At 46.6% G+C, this 21,675-nt stretch overlaps 1 protein-coding gene across 1 annotated transcript in view; it reads right to left on the bottom strand.

Annotated features, from left to right (window-relative positions):
- Positions 1–16,934: 16,934 nt before the first annotated feature.
- The window catches only part of LOC132388825 (NACHT, LRR and PYD domains-containing protein 3-like), a 172,671-nt gene continuing 167,930 nt past the window's right edge, over positions 16,935–21,675 (bottom strand). The window contains exons 11-14 of the mRNA XM_059961248.1: positions 18,730–20,467; positions 17,980–18,066; positions 17,187–17,354; positions 16,935–17,022 (exon numbers count right to left, since the gene is read on the bottom strand). Coding sequence (XP_059817231.1) covers positions 16,935–17,022; positions 17,187–17,354; positions 17,980–18,066; positions 18,730–20,467 — 2,081 coding nt within the window. The remainder of the gene's footprint in view (positions 17,023–17,186; positions 17,355–17,979; positions 18,067–18,729; positions 20,468–21,675) is intronic.

Raw genomic sequence — 21,675 nt, 5'->3', positions numbered from 1 at the left:
ACTCAAATGCTCCATAACCGCAGACGCTTTATCGGCCCGCGGTGCTGGAGCCTAAGATGCCAAAAGCATGTTCCGCATTGCTCTCTCTGGGCGCTGCTTCTTTGCTGGGATGTGTTGCTGTTTCGCCTTTGATCTTGTTTCCAGCTGTTTGCATTCGTATCCGATTACCCTGCTCTGTGATTATAAATTTGTAGATTTCAAGTTCAAGTTGCTTTCTATTGTCGTTTCGACCATAACTGCAGGTACAGTACAGAGTAAAAACGAGACAACGTTTTTTGGGACCATGGTGCTACATGAACAATACAAAAACTACACTGAAATACGGAAACCGACACGAAAACTACACTAGACTACAGACTTACCCAGGACTGCATAAAGTACTCAGAACATTGTAGACATTGCAATAAATATAAACAAGACAATAGGCAGAGCAGAGGTCAGTAGGTTGGTAGTCGGATGGCTTGGGGGCAAATCTGTTACAGAAAAAATCCAGTTGAATGGTGGCGCCCGGAATCGGTCCGCTTCTGTACTCCCGCGGAGTCACGGGTGTAGTTAATTTAATGTCTATTTGAGAGCGGAATGGACGGGAGAGCCGGAATGCTAGGGCTTGTTTTTATTCCTGGCATGGACTCCTGCCCTCTCGCCTCGCCTCCGCTTCCTAGCACGCCACTTACGATATTCCTTTACCACTCCGGAAGCTGAAATAACCTGGACTGGTATAGCGTGACAGCTTTTGTTTTATTTTGAGGTGCACCACCGTTGTCAGATATTGCATTATTACAGGGTATTTTGTCGTTCGTGTAAAGAACATCACTATTAGGAGCAGAACACGTAACACATTTCTGTTTATGTTTGTGCTGAATTTTATTCCTGCTGAGATTGTGAGTAGAGATGATTTTCTTCTTTTCACATTTTCTCCGAAAACACGAACCGCGTGAATTATTTCTGAATAATTCGCTCGTGTGCGTCTCCATCCTTTTCAAATTTTATTACACAACTAATTCAGCAGATGCTGAAAATCCAAGGCAACATACACACACACACACAGACACTCATCTACACACACTCACAGACTCACACATACACACACACACACTGACACATACATACACACACTCACACACTCACACATACACACACACACACACACAGACACAGACACTCATCTACACACACTCACAGACTCACACATACACACACACAGACACTCATCTACACACACTCACACACTCACACATACACACACACACAGACACTCATCTACACACACTCACACACTCATACATACACACACACACAAACACACACACTGACACATACATACACACACTCACACATACACACCCAAACACACACTCACACATACACACACACAAACACACACACACTGACACATACATACACACACTCACACACACAGATACTCACATACACACACACTCACACACATTCACAGACTCTCTCTCTCACACACACACACACACACACACACACACACACACACACACACACACACACACACACACACACACACACAAAGTGTCATACACACACAGACACAGACACACAATTGCGGGATGAATGCAGTAGGGCGGGATGCATTTATGGAAATGAATAAGCGCTCGATGTATCGGGTAGAAATCTTTCTTCATATCTGGAGAGGAAGGGGGAAGACGCCAGAATAAAATGGCGTGAGCGGGGAAAGGTGAGAGGTTAAACTAGGCGAACGACGAAGGGCTGGAGCGGAAGGAATCTGATAAGAGAGAAACGTGGAGTACAGGAAAACCGGAGGTATTAAGGGACGCCGTGTGAGGTGATAGGCGGGTGAGAATAAGTATGAACCAGAGTGGTGAATGGAAGAAGAGCGGAGGGGGAGGTATCTTTATTTCGACATTCATGACACCAGGTTAGAGGTTACCTAGACGGAAAGTAAGTTGTTGCTCCTCCCTCTTGAGGTCAGCCTCACTGTGGCACAAGAGGAAGCGATGGGCCGAACATGTCGGATCGGGAATGGGAATCAGAAAGGAAATGTTTGGACGCCGGGAAGCTCCGCCTTTCATGGATGGAGCGGTGGCGATCGACAGAATGAGCCTATTTTATCCCGGGACTCTGTAATATAGACGAGTGCCCACCAGAAACTCCAGACAGAGTAGACGACCACAGCAGATTCGCAGGTGAAGTGTTGCCTTACCGGGCAGACTGTTTGAGCCCGGACTGATGGTGAGGGAGGAGATGAATGTGCGGGTATAACGCTTTGGGTGCTTGCAGGGATATGCACCGCGAGGGAGAAAGCTGCGGAGGGCTGCATGAAACAGCGGAAAGCGGAGAGATGGGGACGGGAGGTAGTGATATCTTTGTTGGTAGCATCGCTTTAAAAGTGGGATCAGCCGATCCGCCCTCACCAAGTCTTCCATCAGTTTATCGGTGATGGAGTTCCTCTTGCTCTAACCTACCACCCCACGACGTTCTGCACCCAAAAAAATCACAATTTGCAGCTTCCGCCTTCTTTAAAGAGATCGTACAAACAAATTTACTGTAACCACCCCATCACCGTCCCCAAACCACACACCGTTTTCCACAGAGATCGCTTCCTCCGTTATTCCGTTTCTCTTCCGTCCCTCTCCATTGATCTCCCTCCTGGCACATCCCTGCAAGCGGCCGCAGTGCTACACCTGCCCGTCCACCTCCAACCTCACCACCAGTCCTTTCCCCAAACAGCCCTTCCAGGTGAGACAACAATTTACCTACGAATCCACTGTGGAAGTCGATGTGTCCAACCTTCCCGAAACGGCTTTCTCTTCATTGGCGAGACTCATCGTTGATTGGGAACCATTTCGTTTAGCAGCACAGCTCCATCCGCCAAAAACAGATCTTCCCCCAGTCCAAATATATTAATTCCGATTCCTATTCCTGTTCCGCAGTTTCCTCTTCTTCCCTGATGAGACCACCGTCAGGGTAGAGAAGCAACAACCTACAGGGGCATGCAGAATATTGGGCAGCCCTGGTCAAAGTCTCTGTCACTGTGAAAAGCTAAGCGAGGAAAGGATGACTTGATTTCCAAAAAAAAAAAGAAACATAAAGTTAAAATTGACACATTTCTTTAATATTTTAAGCAGGATTACTGTTTTATTTCCATTCTTACAGTTCAATTTTTTTTTAAACGAAAAGGGCCCGATGCAAAAGTTTGGGCACCCTGCATGGCCACTACTTCGTCATACCCCTTTGGCAAGTATCACAGCTTGTAAACGCTTTCTGTAGCCAGCTGAGAGTCTTTCTTTATTTCCAGCATCTGCAGATTCACTCGTGTCGCCTAAGAGTCTTTCAATCCTTGTGTGGGGCATGTCGCCCATTCTTCCTTGCAAAAGGCTCCTAGTTCTGTAAAATTCTTGGGCCGTCTTGCATATATTGCTCAGTAGAACAATGCACCACCACGCCAGAGTCTGCTGGATCTTCCTGAAGGTCTTTTGCAGTCAAACGGAGGTTTTGACTTGCTTTTCTATCAGTCCTACAAGCAGTTCTCTCGGAAAATTTTCTTGGTCTTCCAGACCACAACTTGACCTCCACCGTTCGTCTAACTGCCATTTCTTAATTACATTACTAACAGAGGAAACGGCTACCTGGAAAGGCTTTGCTATTTTCTTATAGCCTTCTCCTACTTTGTGGGCATCATTTATTTGAATTTTCAGCGTGCTAGCCAGCTGCTTATAGGAGCCCCTGGCTGCTAATTGTTGGGACAAGGTGAGGGGGAATGGCCAGTGGTGGACTGATGGGGATCAATTGGTACAGCTCGTACGGAAGACGCTGGGCGACTAAAGGCGGAGTTGTGGTGTCTGTGGAAACTAGGAGATGCTGAAACTCGGTCCCAGTTGGTACTGGGAGACACGTGGAGTAAGTGCAAGAATGTTGTGCACGAGGCGTGTTTTATTATTGGGAGTCACAATCTTCAGTATTTAATTTAATCTGCCATATTTTCCGATATTATTTTAACCTTCCTCTATATCACGGTTATGATACCCCAAAGTCCTTCCGCTCCTCGTTCATGTTTATGAAAAACAAAGCGCTCTTGCTACTGACATCTGAGGAAGTTCAGTGTAAATCTTTCACCAGTCCGGAGTAACAGCGACATCTTGTGGTTTGACTTTGTTTCTGTGGCGCCGCAGTTCCTGTGAATGCCCGGATTCAATTGGTTATTGCAATCTATTTATCGACAGGGAGACATCGAGCTTTGAAAAATGAATGATGAAATTCACGTCACACAGAATCACACAGGAATATTTAATTAACTTGTTAACGGAATCTTGGTTAAAAAATGGAGAATTATTAATTATATATTCACTCCCGCAGTAACGTCAGATAGAAATCATGTGTTTTGAATTTAGATTTACAGTTTAAACTCTAAAAAACAAGTCTGGATGATTTACCAAACATGTGGTGTGTCGTTGAAACAGAACACACCATTCAAACCCTTGCCATTCCGCTCCACGATTCCATTAAGAGTGATTTATTATCCTTTTCAAATATATTCTCCTGCCTTCTCCCGAAAACATTTGACGCCCTGATTAACCAAGAAGCTACAAATCTCCGGCTTAAATGTACCTAATGACATGACCTGGAGAGCCGGCTGTGCCAATGAATTCCGCCCCCTGGCGAAATGAAACATTAAATCCTCATCTGTGTTCCAAATGAAGGTCCCTCAATCTGAAGCCGTGAGGACCGGTCTAGGGTCACCACTGTTGGAAATCTCCTCTCCATACCTACACTGTCAGGGCATTGCAGCACTCCAAAGGTTTCAATCAAATCCCCGCTCGTTCTGCTGATACCCAGAGATATCAATTCCCAGTGATTGCTTACAACCCGGCACCTTGCCACACCGGACGCAGCAAACAGCTCACAGTTCAGTTCCATCACCGCACAGTCTGATTATACTTCGGAATTCATTAATTATTTGACCCTTTCAACTGAGCGGTACAGGCTTCTAAAACATGTCAAGACTAACACAGCTGGGGAAAGCAGAAGAACTTTCACCTGCTCTCTGAATCTGGTCTGGGTCACTCCGTAGATAAATGTATTTGTGCAGCTGCTGAAATTCTGAATAGTAGAGCCCCAAAACTGTCCCTGATAAAGCCGGATTGACGTTTCCAGGTCTGTGTAGAGGCATCGCATGACAATGAAGACCAGAGTGGTTGTCGCCCAACAGAGAAGGAAACTCGCCGACAGGCTGAAGAGCAGAATGATGGATTGTCTCCGACTCTCCATCTCCGGATCCCGGTGTTTCCCGCAATTTCCCCGTCCCTTCAGCCCCCGGCGAACCCTGCTCGCCGCCAGTATCTGTCTGACGGTCAGAGCATTGAGGGTCAAAATGAGGAAGAAAGGAAGTAGCGGATTCAACAGACGGTCCACCCAATAAAACCCCTCAAACGATGGCGAGAAAGGCACTACAGGTCTACTGAAACAAATCCAATTACCCCTCACCAACAACGCTATTCTTTCCATATACATGAAATAAAATGGTATGTTTTTAAAAAAGAAGCCGAGAGATAGTGCGCCCATCTCCATACCCGCAATTCTGGGGATGCAGTATTTTGCTTTAAAAGTAGGCGAGCAAATGACCACAAAGCGATCGAAAGTGAAAGCGACAGTAAACCACACGGAACAGTCAACGGTCACGTGACACAGGACGTAGTGGACAAGGCAGAACGGAGCGTTGTCCAGGATTCCGGAATGAAATCCGTATGCTTGACCCATCTGGTAGAACAGGACTTCGATAATCACCACCATTAGATCCGCCGCAGCCATCGCCACCAGGTACCGCGTGACGCATTTGGAGAGACCGCAGTTTCCGCGGCTGAGAATGATGATCGCCACAAGGTTAACTGCAGTGAAGCAAAAATGATCAAAAATAAGAATAAAGAAATCCAATCGTTTTTCTTTTTGTAGAAATACAGCCGTCAATTGTTCTCTTGAAATAAAATCCATCGTTCATCTCTGGTGGACACTGTCAGTGGAAGTAAAAAGATACTTTCTTTGTTGAATGTGTGACCGCGGCATAAAGCGTTTTACAGTAGCGCATGCTCACATTAATCTCTTCACGTTCACGGATGCAGCAGCGATGAGCAGAGTCCAAGAATGATAGAGCACAGAAACGGGTCCTTCTGCCCAATATCTCCATGCCGACAAACCTGGCCAGCTGATAAAGTTGTTCGTGACTGGATCAGATCAGTCAAACTGTCCATGTGCACTTTAAATATTGTTAACGACTCTGTTGCTCCCATTTCCTTTGTCAGGCTGTTCAATACACAGAGCAACTTCTATGTGAGGAAACGTCGATCGTAATCCAGCTACATTTCTGCCCTCAATAAAATTCCACTCGGCCGAACCTCTGCCTGTAACTCAACCCCGAGAGTCCCTGCAGCATCTTTGTGAATACTGTCTGCACCATTTTCAGCGGACTTCTGCCTTTCCTATAACAGGGCGACCAAGACTGTTCACAGAACTCCAAGCGCGGTATCTCCAAGGAGAGGGGTAGTGTAATTGAAGTGCGCATCTACGCTTCTTTCCGAAAGTCTGAGTTTGATTCGATTGCAAGGTCAGATTCTGAAACCAAGATCTTGCACCGCAGCAACCTTCCCTCTGTTTTATTTTACTGCTTCGGGGACAAACCGTTGCTCTCAGCAGAACAATGTTACCCGGTCTTAAAAGTGCTCGGCACTTGTAATGTTTTTTAAATCTGTAATATGCAAGTGAAACGATGACAAAACATAACACACAACACGTAAACACTGTCAGGCAGTCGCAATTGACAGGGAGGATGCAACAGTGAAATGTTCTGACGGAACGGCGATGGTGGTTTCTGAACAGTGAGCGACCGACTTCCATTCTGTCTTCATTGTGACCATTTGTGACAGTGTTGTAACTTCAAACAATGACAATGCACGTACGCTGAAGCTAAAATGCTTCGCTGTAAATGTGGTACGTTTAGTGTTTAGCACATTTATGGATTATATTCATGAATACAGTTAAATTCATCATTATATTACCAACGATTTCGAAAGATTTTCGCATAATTTCAAAATCATGTTAGCATCGTGTAAAAGAAATTCCAGCTGCTTGTCCGCAAATGCCATGTTCGCGGGGGAGTATGGCGAGGCTGCGCACCCCCGCATTTTAGAGGGAACTGTGCTGACACCAAGGAACATAGCTCAGAATTTGGTGACGGGAAAAAAATGGTAATAGTCAAAGAATAGAAAACAGATTGGCCGTTAATTGAACAGTGCCTGGAGAAAGAGAAGAGGGAAATATGAGTTTACTTTTCAGAAGGAGGGAAGAGAATTTGTTTTTGGCGGGTGGGATTGGTGAAGCAGTCCAGTGACAAGTCTGCACGACCCAGGTTAAAACGACAACAGGGCAGGAGGTTGAGATGAACGGAACAGCATTTTAGGGATTTTTAATAATCACCGATTAAAATCACATCAGCAGTAGCTGAGAGCGGCGTGAGGTCTCTGCTTTCGTATAAATATTCGAAAGGTACTTACCCGGGATACCGACAATTACAATGACTGTGTAACAAATAGCCCTCTCTAGAAACATTGTTAATCCAAGGCTGTTCCGTTTGGAATGTTCCCAATTGCAAAATGTCATAGAAATTGTAAATAGCCAGTAAATGAACTCAAACAGTTATAACAAAGCCCGGAGAGCAAGTTTCCTTTGCGGCTACTGGGTTAAACTCTTCACGGATCACACGTTGTTGAGAGTCCACCGCGTCTGGATGTTTCCGTCCTCAATGTAGCTGAAGCACAGAATGACGTACTTTTATAGAAAAATCGGTCACCAATAATGAAAACAACTTGTACAGTGACTGGTGCTAATTAACGGTAGATAGCAAAAATATCTCTGTTCTAACGAACCGTAATGCCAGTGGGGAAATAACACGTCTTACTTCATTGAACTGAACGCATCACCTATCATGAAGCCTCAAGAGACGGCCGATGCTGGGCTCGCAACACCAAATATGATGCTGTCAAACTACTCCGTGTAATGACAGGACATTATCTGCGCATCGCTTTTGACGACAGTAGTCTGTAATCCTGTGGGGAGTCCACCTCATCAGCGCTGATTCCACTCTCACATTGCGAGTGGAGTCTCTGCTTGTTACTTCCCCGTGATGACGCACCTTTCATGTGATTCACTGTCACTTTGCTTGCGGGGATTTTTTTTTTTACTGGACATTAACATGAATGATTTCTGGCGCAGACCCTCATTGTTTGCACTGTTCCCGGAGTCAGTCGCAAACACAGATGTTGGCGAGTATGCGGCGCAAAATGCAAACCAATGACCCTAGCATTACAGACATTGTCCGCTGCTGTACCAGACAGAGTAAAACAGAAAACATTGTGTCAACACCGGTCTTAATGCAAATAAGTAGCACTGACGATATTAAATATGTTACAGAGTTGCTAGATGATATTCGAAGTTGAATTTCAGAAAGAAATTGATTCAGGAAAAAAGTGTGTATTAAACTGCTAAACAGAGATGAACTGCGTAATGGGGCATAAATACACGGACACAGTAAAGCATCGGGATAATTAAACCCATCTATTCCTGTTCTCGTGTTTAAATAGAGAAACATGGAGAAGCAGTGGGCCGGGGGCTCTTTGGCATTTCATAAAACATGACTTACAACAGGCAAATTGCGTCACTTCCGCTACAGCACATCAGGAACAGAGTGACGGTCAATGGAGAGACGCATTGGAAAGAACGCCGCATTAAGAACCAGCATCAATAACAGCTTTCGGGCGTGCACTGGCTTCAGATGAGAGCTGCGCAAATATCTGAGTGCCGGGGAAAGTGGATTGATGGTAAATCAGGGAGGATCCTGTCACTAATTTTCGAACCACTTTCTATGTGCATGAGGATAAAATGGTTAATTGTGCGCAGAGATCCCCTCCTCGGAGATCTGTATAGCATGGATTCTATGGAGAGTCAAGACAAAGTGTCTCGACCCGAGAAGGCAACTGTCCTGCTTGTATTTACGATATCTAAACCCTTCATAAATTGCAACATCTGTTAAAATCCTTCCCTCTTACCCCAATGCTTGGAGGAATACAAACATATTCCTAACCTACTCAATCTTTCCCTCCAACTGCCCTCCTCATGTCCCGGCATCATCCTTCTAATTTTTCTATGTACACCGTCAAGATTATTGATATCGTTCATGCAATTTGGTGACCAGAACACATACGATACCCGATATTAGGTATTACCAACGTCTTATAACAGCTTCAGCATAGCATCACTACCCCTGTACTCGTTGCTTCAATGTCTGAAGGCCGATGTGCTTGTAGTTCACTTTACAACCCTATCTGCCTGCGACGCTACCTTCAAGGGATTATGGGTCAGTCTTCCCAGGTCCCTCTGTAATACCGCAGTACTCAAAGCCCTCCCTTTTAAAGTGTAAATCGTGTCATGGCTTGTCATCTCAAAGTGATACACCACACACTTACCTGTATTCCAGACCATCTGCCACTCTCGCTGTCTGCTAGTCTTCCAATATTGGTGTCATTCGCAAATCTGCAGAGTGAATTTATCAGACTGGCGGTCGGATTGTTGATCTATATAACACACAACAATGGACCCAGTGCAACACCTGCGGTACACCGGTAACTACAGGACCAGTTAGAGAGGCCACTGCCTACTACCACCCACTGGATTCTGTCCCTAGGACAGGGTTTCCAATATGTTTATTGCATGGAGCCCTACGATTAACCGAGGGGTCCGTGGATACAAAGAAGGGAACCCCTGCTGTAAGTCAATGTTGCATCCAATTTACTACCGCATTCACAGTGCCAGAAGACGGAACAGCCGGACCAACCTCACAGGCCCGACATTAACAAAGGCTTTTTCTAAAGTCCAGGCGGACATGAGCCACTGCAATTCTTTCATCAACTTTCCTGTTCACCTCCGCGAAAACTTCGTAAGATTGTTGAAGCACGACCGAACACGCACAGACCTAAGAAGGCCCAGTCTAACCAAATGCTTACATAGACGATCCCGTAGAATATCTAATAATGTACCCACTTCTGACGTCGTGCTCAAGGACTTAGCCCCAGAGCTCTTCTTAAGTAACCGAATACATTAGCAACCAGCCAGTTGTCAGGCACCTGACCCGTGACAGACCACGACAGACCCAAATGCGGTGGAACCAACATGCCAGCAGATTGTGAGAATGAAAGCATGTAGAAATTTGAACGAGTTCAGATGTATAGAGAGTGACTAGCGTTAAGTTCCTGCGTGTCAAGATCTCTGAGGATCTAACCTGGGCCCAGTATATTGATGTAGTCATTAAAAAGGCAAGACTGCGGCTATACTTCATTAGGAGTTTGCAGCGATTTGGCATGTCAGCAAATACGCTCAAAAACTTCTATCGTTGAACCGTGGAGAGCATTCTGACAAGCTGCGTCACTGTCTGGTGTGGAGGGGCTTCTGCACAGGACCGTAAGTATCTGCAGAAGGTTGTAAATCTAGTCAGCTCCATCTTGTGTACTAGCCTACAAAGTATCCAGGACATCTTTAGGGAGCGGTGTCTCAGAAAAGCAGCGTCCATTATTAAAGACCTCCAGCACCCAGGGCATGCCCTTTTCTCATTGTTACCTTCAGGGAGGAGATACAGAAGCCTGAAGGCACACACTCAGCGATTCAGGAACAGCTTCTTCCGCTCTGCCATCTAATTCCTAAATGGACTTTGAAAGCTTTGGACAGTGGGTGGAGAGACTTCTTAACAAAGAGAGGCTGATCATAGGGCAAAATTGCAATCAACAGGATGTTGCAATGCAAAAGGTGGACGAAATCGAAAAGGGTGAATGCAGGACTAAAGGTTTTATACTTGAAAGCGCACAGTATAAGGAATAAGGGATATGAACTTGCAGCACAGCTACAGATTGACGTGTATGGAGTTGTGGGCATCACTGAACAGTGGCTGAGAGAAGATTCTAACTGGGAGCGATTCACATTGACAGGCAGACAGGCCGAGGGGTTGGTGTGGCTCTGTTGGTAAAAGCAAAATGAAATCAAATCATAAAAAAATAGGTGACATAGTATTGAATGGTGTTGAATCATTGTGGGTAGAACTAACAAACTGCGAAAATAAAGAAAAGTCCATGATGGGAGTTATATACAGACGTCCAAACCAGAGTAAAGATGTGGTTTGCAAATTACAGCGGGAGGTAGAAAATACAAGCCAAGCGGGCAATGTTCCGATGAATATGTGCGATTTCAATATACAGGTAGATTGGGAAAATGAGGTTGGTGCCAGATCCGAACAGGGGGAATTTCTGGAATGGAAAATACATGCCAAGCGGGCAATGTTCCGGTCATCGTGAGCGATCTCAATATACTGGTAGATTGGGAATGCATGAATGCATTGGGAATGCTGTGGGATGCATGATGTTACAATTTGATATCCTGCTTTTATACAGGTAAATTATTATCAATGGTATTGCTGCACGTTTTGTTTTCCTTTTGTTCTCAGACAGACAGACAAACTTTATTGATCCCGAGGGAAATTGGGTTTCCTTACAGTCGCACCAACCAAGAGCAGTGTAGAAATATAGCAATATAAAGCCATACATAATTCAATAATAATAAGTTAATCATGTCAAGTGGAAATAAGTCCAGGACCAGCCTATTGGCTCAGGGTGTCTGACACTCCGAGGGAGGAGTTGTAAAGTTTGATGGCCACAGATAGGAATGACTTCCTGTGACGCACATTGTTACATCTCGGTGGAATGAGTCTCTGGGTGAATGTACACCTGTGCCTAACCAGTACATTATGGAATGGATGGGAGTCATTGTCCAAGATGGCATGCAACTTGGACAGCATCCTCTTTTCAGACACCACCGTTAAGGAGTCCAGTTCCACCCCCGCAACATCACTGGCCTTACGAATGAGTTTGTTGGTTCTGTTGGTGTCTGCTACCCTCAAACTTCTGCCCCAGCACACAACAGAAAACATGATAGCACTGGTCGCCACATCAGACACTCCATCCCGTCCCTTCCCATCCCATGTTCCCCTTGCTCCACGTCCCATCACTTTCACTCCCTCCCTGTCCCATCACTCCCGTTCCCTTCCTGTCGTTTCACTCCTCCTCATCCCGTCTTTATCTTCTACATGTCGGCCTCCTCCTTGAGACAGGAACTTCCGCCCCCCACCTCTCCGTCCCCTATTGAGTCAGTGACTTTGCCACGCTCACCGTCTCATCAGTCCACTCCTCGTCCGGTCACTCCTCTTCCTCCCAAACCACTCACCTCTCCTCCCCGAAACCCACATGTATATGTGTATGTGTGGATATCTGAGATATATACATTAGTTTATTCCATTACAACATCATTAGAATTAAATCATATATACAATGCCCAAGACGATATAAAACACAAATTAAAATACTGTTATTACAATCAATGACACACTCGATCCCGGGATTGCATATATGGGTACCGTATGTTCCTTCGCCATAGATTCTGTGTGCGACAGTGGCCATTGTAAGTCAGTGTCTCACTCCATCCCTGGCGGCCACATTAATCAGGGATTCGCTCATTTTAAATCAGCGCGACCCTCCTTCTCTTGTGCTCACTTCTACCAAAGCCGTCACTCTCTCCCCAGTGGCCATTTCAAGTGAAGCGTCAGCCATTTCTTGTCAACGTGCCCTTCACTCCTTCTCTGCTGCTCACTTTAACCAAGGCGTCGCTCCCTGCTTCTTCCCGTTTCAACCCGGCCGAACGGGGTCTCCTTCAGTCACCACATCTCTCCCTTTTCCCCAACGAAACTGACGATGGTGACGCCCAATTTCAATCGGCGTCTCACACCCTCCCTTCCCGGCGCTCACTTTAAACAACGTATCGCTAAGCTTAAACTTTCCCGTCAGACATTTTACGCGAAGCAGAGGCCATTTTACGCCAGAGCTTCACTCTCTCCCACTAGATCATCTTACATCGACCCATTACCGCCCCCCGCCATCTCAATGTTCTCCCTCCCTGTCGGCCATTTGAATTCTGTCCATCACTCTCTCCCTCTCGGCCATTGTAAGAAAGGAATCAGGGACTATTTCAGGTCGGGCCGCCATTCCCTCTGTTTAGTAACCACCTGGCGTCCATTTTGTCCCAGAGCATCCCTCCTTCCCTGGTGATAATGTTATGCCGGCACGTCACTCTCTCCCTAGTTATAATTTTATATTCTGGCTTTAATCCAGAATCCTAATTTTAACCAGCACATAACTCCCTCCCCCCCCCCGTGAAAATTTTCAGTCAGTGCCCAATCCCCACCCTGTTGTTCATTTTAACTCTGCCAGCCACTCCCACTCTCTTGTCAGTGTATCACTCCCTCTCTGTCGGCCATGAGAAACAAGGTGACCACGGTCATCTTAATTTCGTCCATCGCCCCCTCCATGGCGCCCATTGTCACACAGCCCATCACTTTCTCCCCGGAGAACATTTTCAGTCAACCTTTCACTCTGTCCCCAGTAACCATTCTAATCCTTCTGTCGTTCCCTCCCTCGTCACCATTTTCATTCAGCAGCCCCTCGCACGACAGACACTCTCGACCACCCTCCACTCGATTGCGCTGACTGTTTATCACAAATAATAAATATATCGCAAACAATAGAGACCGATCCGACATCCTCATCTCCGGATCCTGTGCGTCATCACTCCGAGTGTCATGGAGAGAGGAGGATACAGACACCAGGAAACGTGTGCGGGGATATTTCCGGTGTCGATACAGAGACCCGACACCGTGTGAAGTAAAACTCTCGGTGTGGAGACAGAGATCGGGGACCGTGCCTTGCAAAATTCCCAGTTTGGGATATGGAAACCGGAAACCGAGCCCTGTATAACTTTCTGTGTGCTATGTGGACATCGGGAACGGGGAGCAATGAATCTCCCGGCGTGGGGACACAGAAACCATAACCCTCTCTCAGACGCTCCACCCCCACCGGGAAAACCTGCCGAAGTTCCTGAAGTCCGATCATATCCACCGTCTCCGCCAGAAGTTAGAACCATGTCAGTTTTACAAAGTCGTCAACATCCACACGACCCTCGACTTGTAACTAATAAACCATCGGAATTCTCGTCAAGTTCCCAAAACGCAAACGTGAGTTCTATCAAACACGTAATTCAGTCGTCCCCGCCAATTTCCTGGTTCACAGAAGATTTATCTGTATTGCTTTGTAGTTAAAAACACTTCTGTATTTTGTTAGATTCTGTAATTCTGTAAGACGCTGTATTAGTTCATTTTCCCCTTTGGTGAAAATTCCTAGAAGGATGGGGGTGTTATGAAGGACGAACAACTCTGATGGGCAGAAGGGTACTGAGTTGCCCATATACCCCCCTCCCTCGGGAGAATCACAAACTGTTACTGTTACCACGCTGCTAATGAGAGAGTACAGAGACAAAGGGAAAACATACTGGGACTGGAACATCTGCGTCAGACAAGGGAGATATAACACCGGGAGAGAGAGACTTGTTGACCCACTATATTATGACTCGTGAAATACTTATGGCTCCAGAGAGGGCTGTTTACTTGGTACCATTCTGTTCATTAAAATTCCTCAGTGGACAGCCGGAGTGGGCTGGTTTGATGGGCTAAGCCATTCAAAACTGATTGACACCTGAGACCCCGTGAGTAGGGATAAAAGTGAGGTCTGGGGAGACACCACTCAGACGCACCATGAGACACACTAGTGAGCGCTGCTTAAGTGTTAGAACCCACGAGAAAAGTGTGGGTCATCGGTCACCGAACGAAAGATCGGTCAATTTTAACTCACAGCGTTTATAGCGAGGCCGGTGGGGGCTTGTGTGTGTGCCCACCCTTACCTCGGTGACGAGTCCACCATAGAAGAACGGTCTAGCTAAAGGACAGAGGGGTCATACCTGAATGGCCACAACAACACATCCACGGATCAAGAAAGTAAAGGAAGGTTTGACTGACTGTAGCTGTCACTGTTTGCTCGCCCTCTCTCTCTCTCTCTCTCTCTCTCTCTCTCTCTCTCTCTCCCCCTCCAACGGTTACAACAAAAGATCCAACAACTACCTCAGTCTACATGAACTGAACTGAACTTCATACTTTCCATGATAATTGCTTATCCCCCAGAAAACGATAGAGATTGTTTATTATTGATTATTATTATTATACCCGCACTATTCGGGTTAGTATTGCTAACATGTATTATCTATATATTTGTATTGTTGATATTGATTTGTATATTTTACTGATAAGCACTGTTTGGAAAATAGAACCAGACACCGACGGACACTTCTATTTTTGCTGTTAAGACACCCACTTACAGGGTACGTAACAGATGAAAGTGAATGGGTAGGGGTGCGTCCCGTTAGGAATGCGGATGATTGGAGTGAATGGGAAGAGGTGGTGTCATTGGGAGTGCGGATGGTGGGAATGAATGGGAAAGAATGGCAACTGATTGAGATCGCGGTCGGTGTGAGTGGACGAGAAGCGACGGTGTCCAGTGTGAGAAGGCGGAAAGGGGTGGAGACTCGATCTGAAAATTTATCATCAACTTCGATTTTATCCTGGGCTACTTCTCGAGCTTCTGTGCTCCCCTGCCCATTTTTGCCCCCTTCAACACTCTCCTGCTCTGTGCACACTGCATCCCTCCCCGTCTCTGTGACAACTTCTACCTATATTCGTCTCGTGTGTGTGTGTGTGTGTGTGTGTGTGTGTGTGTGTGTGTGTGTGTGTGTGTGTGTGTGTCTCTGTGTGTGTGTGATTCCCTGTGCTACAGTTCCAAGCTGAACATAATGAGAGTCTCCTCTGTAAACTGTTTCAACTCGAGAACCCAGTTGATATATCTCACACTACAGAGACGTTTTTTCTCCCCCCGTGTCTGTCCCCAGGAGTGTGTGATGTGACGGTGTGGACCGAGCTTCACTCTGTGCCGGTCCCCAGGAGTGTGTGATGGGACGGTATGGAGGGGGATTCACTATGTGTCTGACACCGGTATTATATCCCCCATGCCTCCAGTACTACGGAGGAACAGTTAGCTCGGAAGGGGCTTAGGTGGAAATGAGATCCTAAACACCCAGACTCTGCCAGACCGGCCTCCCTCAGCCTGAAGCTGAAACGCTACTGTATCAGTGTGAGGAGCTCCGACCCACTGTAGCAGTGCACAGGTGCGGGGGGCAACAGAAAATTCAAATAAAACTCGAGTCCGACACCAGGACAGGAAGTTACAGCGGTTTATTGATTTCATCATGACAAACGTAAATTAAACAATGTGTGAGCTGCTGACGTGCGGGAATAAATAAGCTGCTCCCGACTCGCTCACAGTCACACACAATTAACTGACCGGCGACAAGGAGTGACCGGTTGAATAATCAGTCCCGTTTCTCACCGTCACTCTGCATCGGGGAACCGATGATTATAAAATCACACTTCAGGGCCGTGTCCGGGATCGCTGCAGATCCAGGGTCACTGCCGAGGGATTTGTCCATTTAATATCATCATATCGGCCAGACTGCCAAATGCACCGTCCTCAGCAAAGGGGGCAAAAGGATTCTCTCCCGTGATAATCCTACCCCGGGACACCGGTGACCTAGACTGAGCCCCGGACCCGGGCTCTTCGTATTTGTGTAATTCCCCGGGATCTCACGTGGGGGACTCCCGGACCCTCACATCCGGCGGATGCGGAGCCGCTGGACAACAGGGGGAAGTACGTCCTACGGGACCACTTCCGATGTAGCAGAGCGCAGGAGTGGAGCCGGTTCCGAGCGAAGTGTTTGCAATTAAACCTGCCGCGGGGTCATTAAAAGTGAAGGAGGCCGTAAAAGGGGAGGGCGAGTTAAAGGAGAGGGGTGATTTAAAGGAGAGGTTTGAGTAATCGGCTAAAATGTCCCCATCCCGCAGGCGGGATGTTCACACATTCAGATGTTCAGATCCACACTGTCAGTCCGGGTCTGTGTTCACGCAGAGATCTCAGTTCCTTCCTCCCTGTCTCACTGAACGGATTCTTCCACAGCCTGAAACAGATGGGAGAATAAAGATGAAATAAACAGATCACACAACAGTGTCAGTAATAGGGGACCCGGGTTAATGTTTCAACAACACTCACAGACAAATATCACCAGAAAACCCGCGGATCCGCTGATATTTTATCACATTGAACATTAACACAAACACTCACAGGATCCGCTTCAGACTCGGGAGGGTCAGTATGAGGCGGCGGAGAGCGGGGATAGATCGGTCTGTCAGAGAGTTTTCACCCAGGTAAAGCTCCGTCAGTGATGGGTTTGCACTGAGAGCGGAGGCGAGATCATCGGCACCAGAATCTGTGAGACCGACACGGTTCAGCCTGGAGATGAGAGAGAGTGAGGGTGAAGGACACAGAGAGACAAGAGACGGTACAAATCCCCAGCGTTTATCAGTAACACAATTACTGATCACATTAATGTTCAGTGTCAGACACCCAGTGACTGTAAACACAATCTCCCTCAGCCTGGAGATGAGAGAGAGTGAGGGTGAAGGACACAGAGAGACAGGAGACGGTACAAATCCCCAGTGTTTATCAGTAACACAATTACTGTTCACATTAATGTTCAGTGTCAGACACCCAGTGACTGTAAACACAATCTCCCACAGTCCGTAACTTACCACAGTTTCTGTATTTTACACTCCGGGGTCCTCTGAGCCGCAGACACCAGTTTCACTCCTGTATCTCCCAGTTTATTATCACTCAGGTTCAGCCACGTCAGTGATGGGTTTGTTCTGCGAGCGGAGGCGAGATCCGCGGCACCGGAATCTGTGAGACCGACACCCCGCAGCCTGGAGATGAGAGAGAGTGAGGGTGAAGGACACAGAGACACGGGAGACGGTAAAAATCCCCAGTGTTTAACAGTAACAAAATTACCGATCACCAGAATGTTCAGTGCCAGACACCCAGTGACTGTAAACACAATCTCCCATAGTCTGGTACTTACCACAGTCTCTGTATTTTACACTCCGGGTTCCTCAGAGCCGCAGACACCAGCTTTACTCCTGAATCTCCCAGTTTATTTTCCCCAAGTCTAAACACAAACAGGCAAATTGATGAACAAAGTGATTCAAACCGTGGGTCTGAGGGAATTTCTCTCTCAGATATTTCAGGAAACATTAAACTGTTCAGTAAATCACTGATCGGAGTTCCCATCACTGTCAATGTCCCTTACTGACCAGCTCCAGGGAATTCACCGAACGTCAGAAATTTAGTCTGTATATGTGACCCTGTAAATTCCACATATTCTGTCTCATTCCCCGGTGGTTAGAAAAGTGTTCCTGATGTGAGAGGGTCGGGAGGGGCAGGGTTGATGGGGAGAAAGTCCCACAGTGAGGAAGATTTTTGCATGGGGAGATGTCGGGAGCAGATGACACTACCTGAGGAAAAGTATGGAAAGAGTCTGAAGGAGGAAGGCGGATGGGGAAGAGAGAACCCACAGGAGGAAGGGCGATTGGGAAGTGAGATCCCACAGGAGTAATAGTGTTGGGGAAGATAGACAACAAGCGGGAAGGAGATGGGGAAGAGAGCGCCCACAGAGGAATAAGGATGGGAAAGTGACCGCACAGGATGAACGGGGAAGGCATTTGTCATAATTCTTCACCTTCGTGTTTACTAGTTTTCCCCAAATCCCTTTACATTGAAACAACACAATGGAACAGTTTCACAATTCACAGTGAGAGATATATCAAGTTACCTCAACTCCTGGCACTTGTGCAGCCCGGGTCCCAGCCGCTGGATTCCTTCACACTGAATGTGGCAGCCCGTCAGATCGAGGTGTTTTATTGTATCACAGAGTCCGATAGCATTAGACAGGACCGCACAGTCAATCGGGGTCAGTGTCATTCCACTGAATGAAAGTGTTTCCACAGATCCCAGTACGTCCTGAGCCAGTCCACCATTCTGAGACTCAAACAGGTAGTGCAATGTGTTCAGGAGGCTCCTTTTACCAGCTTCACTCCATGTGTTTCTACTCTGGCGTTTAACCTCCTCCTTCACCCAGTCAATCACCCGGCAGGTTGTTTGATGAGGAAATGGACCCAGAAACTCCTCCAGGCCCCGAGCTGTCATTGGGGAGGAGAGACCAGTAACAAATCGGAGAAATACTTCAAATCGCCCATCTGTCGTGTTGTGGGCTCCAGTGAGGAATTTCAGGATTTCCCCGGGATGAGGATTCAGGAATTGTGCGACTGCAGCTACAAACTCTTGGATGGTGAGGTGTGGGAATGTGTACACCACGCTCTGGGCAGAATCCTCTCTCTCCGAAAGCTCCATCAGGAACCCGGACAGGAACTGGGAAGGCTGTAGATTGTAGTTGATCAAATCTCCATCTGTAAACACAATCTTCCTCTCGGACACTCCTCTGAAGGCCATCTGACCAACCCTGAGTAACACATCACGGGGGTTTTCAATCTCACGGCCGTGGTTTTTCAGGATGTTGTAAATATAGTAGGAGTACAGTTGGGTGATGGTGTTGGGAACTTGCTGGGGGTCCCTGACTCTTTGTGTGAAGAAGGGACCCAGTGCCAGAGCGAGGATCCAGCAGTAGGAGGGGTTGTAGCTCATGGTGTACAGGATCTCGTTCTCCTTCACGTGTTTGAAAACAGCTGCTGCCACCGTCTGATCTTCAAAATGCCTATTAAAATACTCCTTACATTCCTCACCAACAAATCCTAGGATTTCAGCCCAGACACTGATATTCGCCTTTTCCAGTAAATGTAACTCCGTGGGACGGGTGGTCACCAACACTGAACACCCTGGGAGCAGCTTGTGCTGGATTAAACTGTACACAATGTCAGACACCTTGCACTTGAATTCAGGATCTGTGCATGTGGACTGAGATTCTGTGTCTCTCTGACTGTCAGCAAAATTAATTGTGTCATTGAATTCATCCAAACCATCAAATATAAACAACAATCCCTCTGGGTTCTTCCAGACCTCTCTCAGGATGTTCCCAAAGTAAGGATACTGATCCAGAATCAGTTCCTTCAGGTTTATTCTACAGTTAATGCTGTTTAAATCGCGGAATTTGAAACTGAAGACAAACTGGAACTGTTGGTATATTTTCCCCGTGGCCCAGTCATAAACAATCTTTTGTACCATTGTTGTTTTCCCGATCCCTGGGTCTCCAGACACTGCTGCTGAATTCCTAGATTTGGATTCACTCCGGGAAAAGCTGCTCTGGAGCAACTGATCAGTCCGGATTTTATCCAGCTCTCTGCGGAGATGTTTCTCTCTCAATTCTTCATGGTGTCTGCCTCTTGCAAGCAGCTCATTTTGCACCAGTCTCCGATCTGGAACAGTAGAAATGACTGTGAGCTCAGCGCATCGATCATACAGCCGGAAAACCTTCACCTTCTCCCTCATCAGGATCGTCTTTACTCTCAGTGTTTCAGTTTGTGCCCGCAGAGTCTCCTTGTGTTTCTGTTGAACATCTTCCACGGGAACAGAGAACATGGTCAAAATAACAAATGGCTCAACTGACAAAGAACTTTGTAACTGCATTCAAAATTCAGTGTTTGAGATTACACGAATTAGTTTCATACTTCCATGGATATTAGGGCAAAGTAAAATTCTGTTCACAGACACCGGAATTGACAGTGATTAAAGTCCCAGAAAATGTGCAATCCTCATATTCTGACTCTAATTACTTGTGAAGTTGAACATTCCCCTGATATCCTATTCCAATCCTGACTGCTCTCTCGTTAGAACAGCATTTCACAATATTTAAAGCATTGTTTGCCTCATTAACAGACGATGTTAATGTTGATCTGGTGTGGACATGTGGAGAGCAGGACACTCTGCATTTTGGCAAAGCTGCACACTGGGGCGTCACCAGTGCCCACTGCTCTTGCATCAAAACAGGAGCAGAATGTGCGTAAAATACTCAATTGGGGCAGCATCTGGGGAAGAATCAGATCGATAACCCATCGGAACGACAAGTATGAAAATGGGTATTTTTCAGTCTCAGTGATGGAAGAGCGGAGAAAATATGGAAAGGAATCTCCGTGAATGGCAGAGACCATAAGCGTCTCACTGGTGTACATCGTGTGTGTGGAGAGGGTGGGGAAGTCTTGGCAACTGCTACTGATCAGTCTGCCAGGTGGAGTGTGGGACTCTGTATTATGATGCCTCCGCCTATCAGAGTCGACCATTGATGTTGCGTCCCAGCTGACTAGATACGCAAGCCAGGACACTCTTCCATTGGTTAATTTTCTTCTCTTATGATAGTTTCTTCATTTTTATGGATTCTGCTTTCATTTTCATTCAGTGACGTGTACCCTTTATCAGAATTGCATATGCTTGTACGGAGTGCTGAATCCTCCTTGCGTTGATGAAACTATATCCTTAGAGCTAATTGTGGATTTCAGAAAAGGCAAGATGAGGGAACACAACACACCAGTTCTCATAAAGAGATCTGAAGTGGAGACAGTGAGCATTTTCAAATTCCCTGGCTGTCGATATCTCCGGGTATCTAATCTGGACCCAATACATCGATGCAGCTACAAAGAAGGCACAACAGTGGCTATATTTCATCAGGAGTTTCCAACATCACTCGAATATTTCTACAGATGTAACCTGGATAGCATTGCAACTGGCTGCATCACCGTCTGGTTCATGGGGACTATGGTGCAGGATCGGA

This window comes from Hypanus sabinus, unplaced genomic scaffold, assembly GCF_030144855.1.
Source record: "Hypanus sabinus isolate sHypSab1 unplaced genomic scaffold, sHypSab1.hap1 scaffold_419, whole genome shotgun sequence".
Lineage (NCBI taxonomy): Eukaryota > Metazoa > Chordata > Chondrichthyes > Myliobatiformes > Dasyatidae > Hypanus > Hypanus sabinus.
The sequence above is the reverse complement of the archived record's forward strand: the minus strand, read 5'-3'. Positions and strand labels throughout refer to the sequence as shown.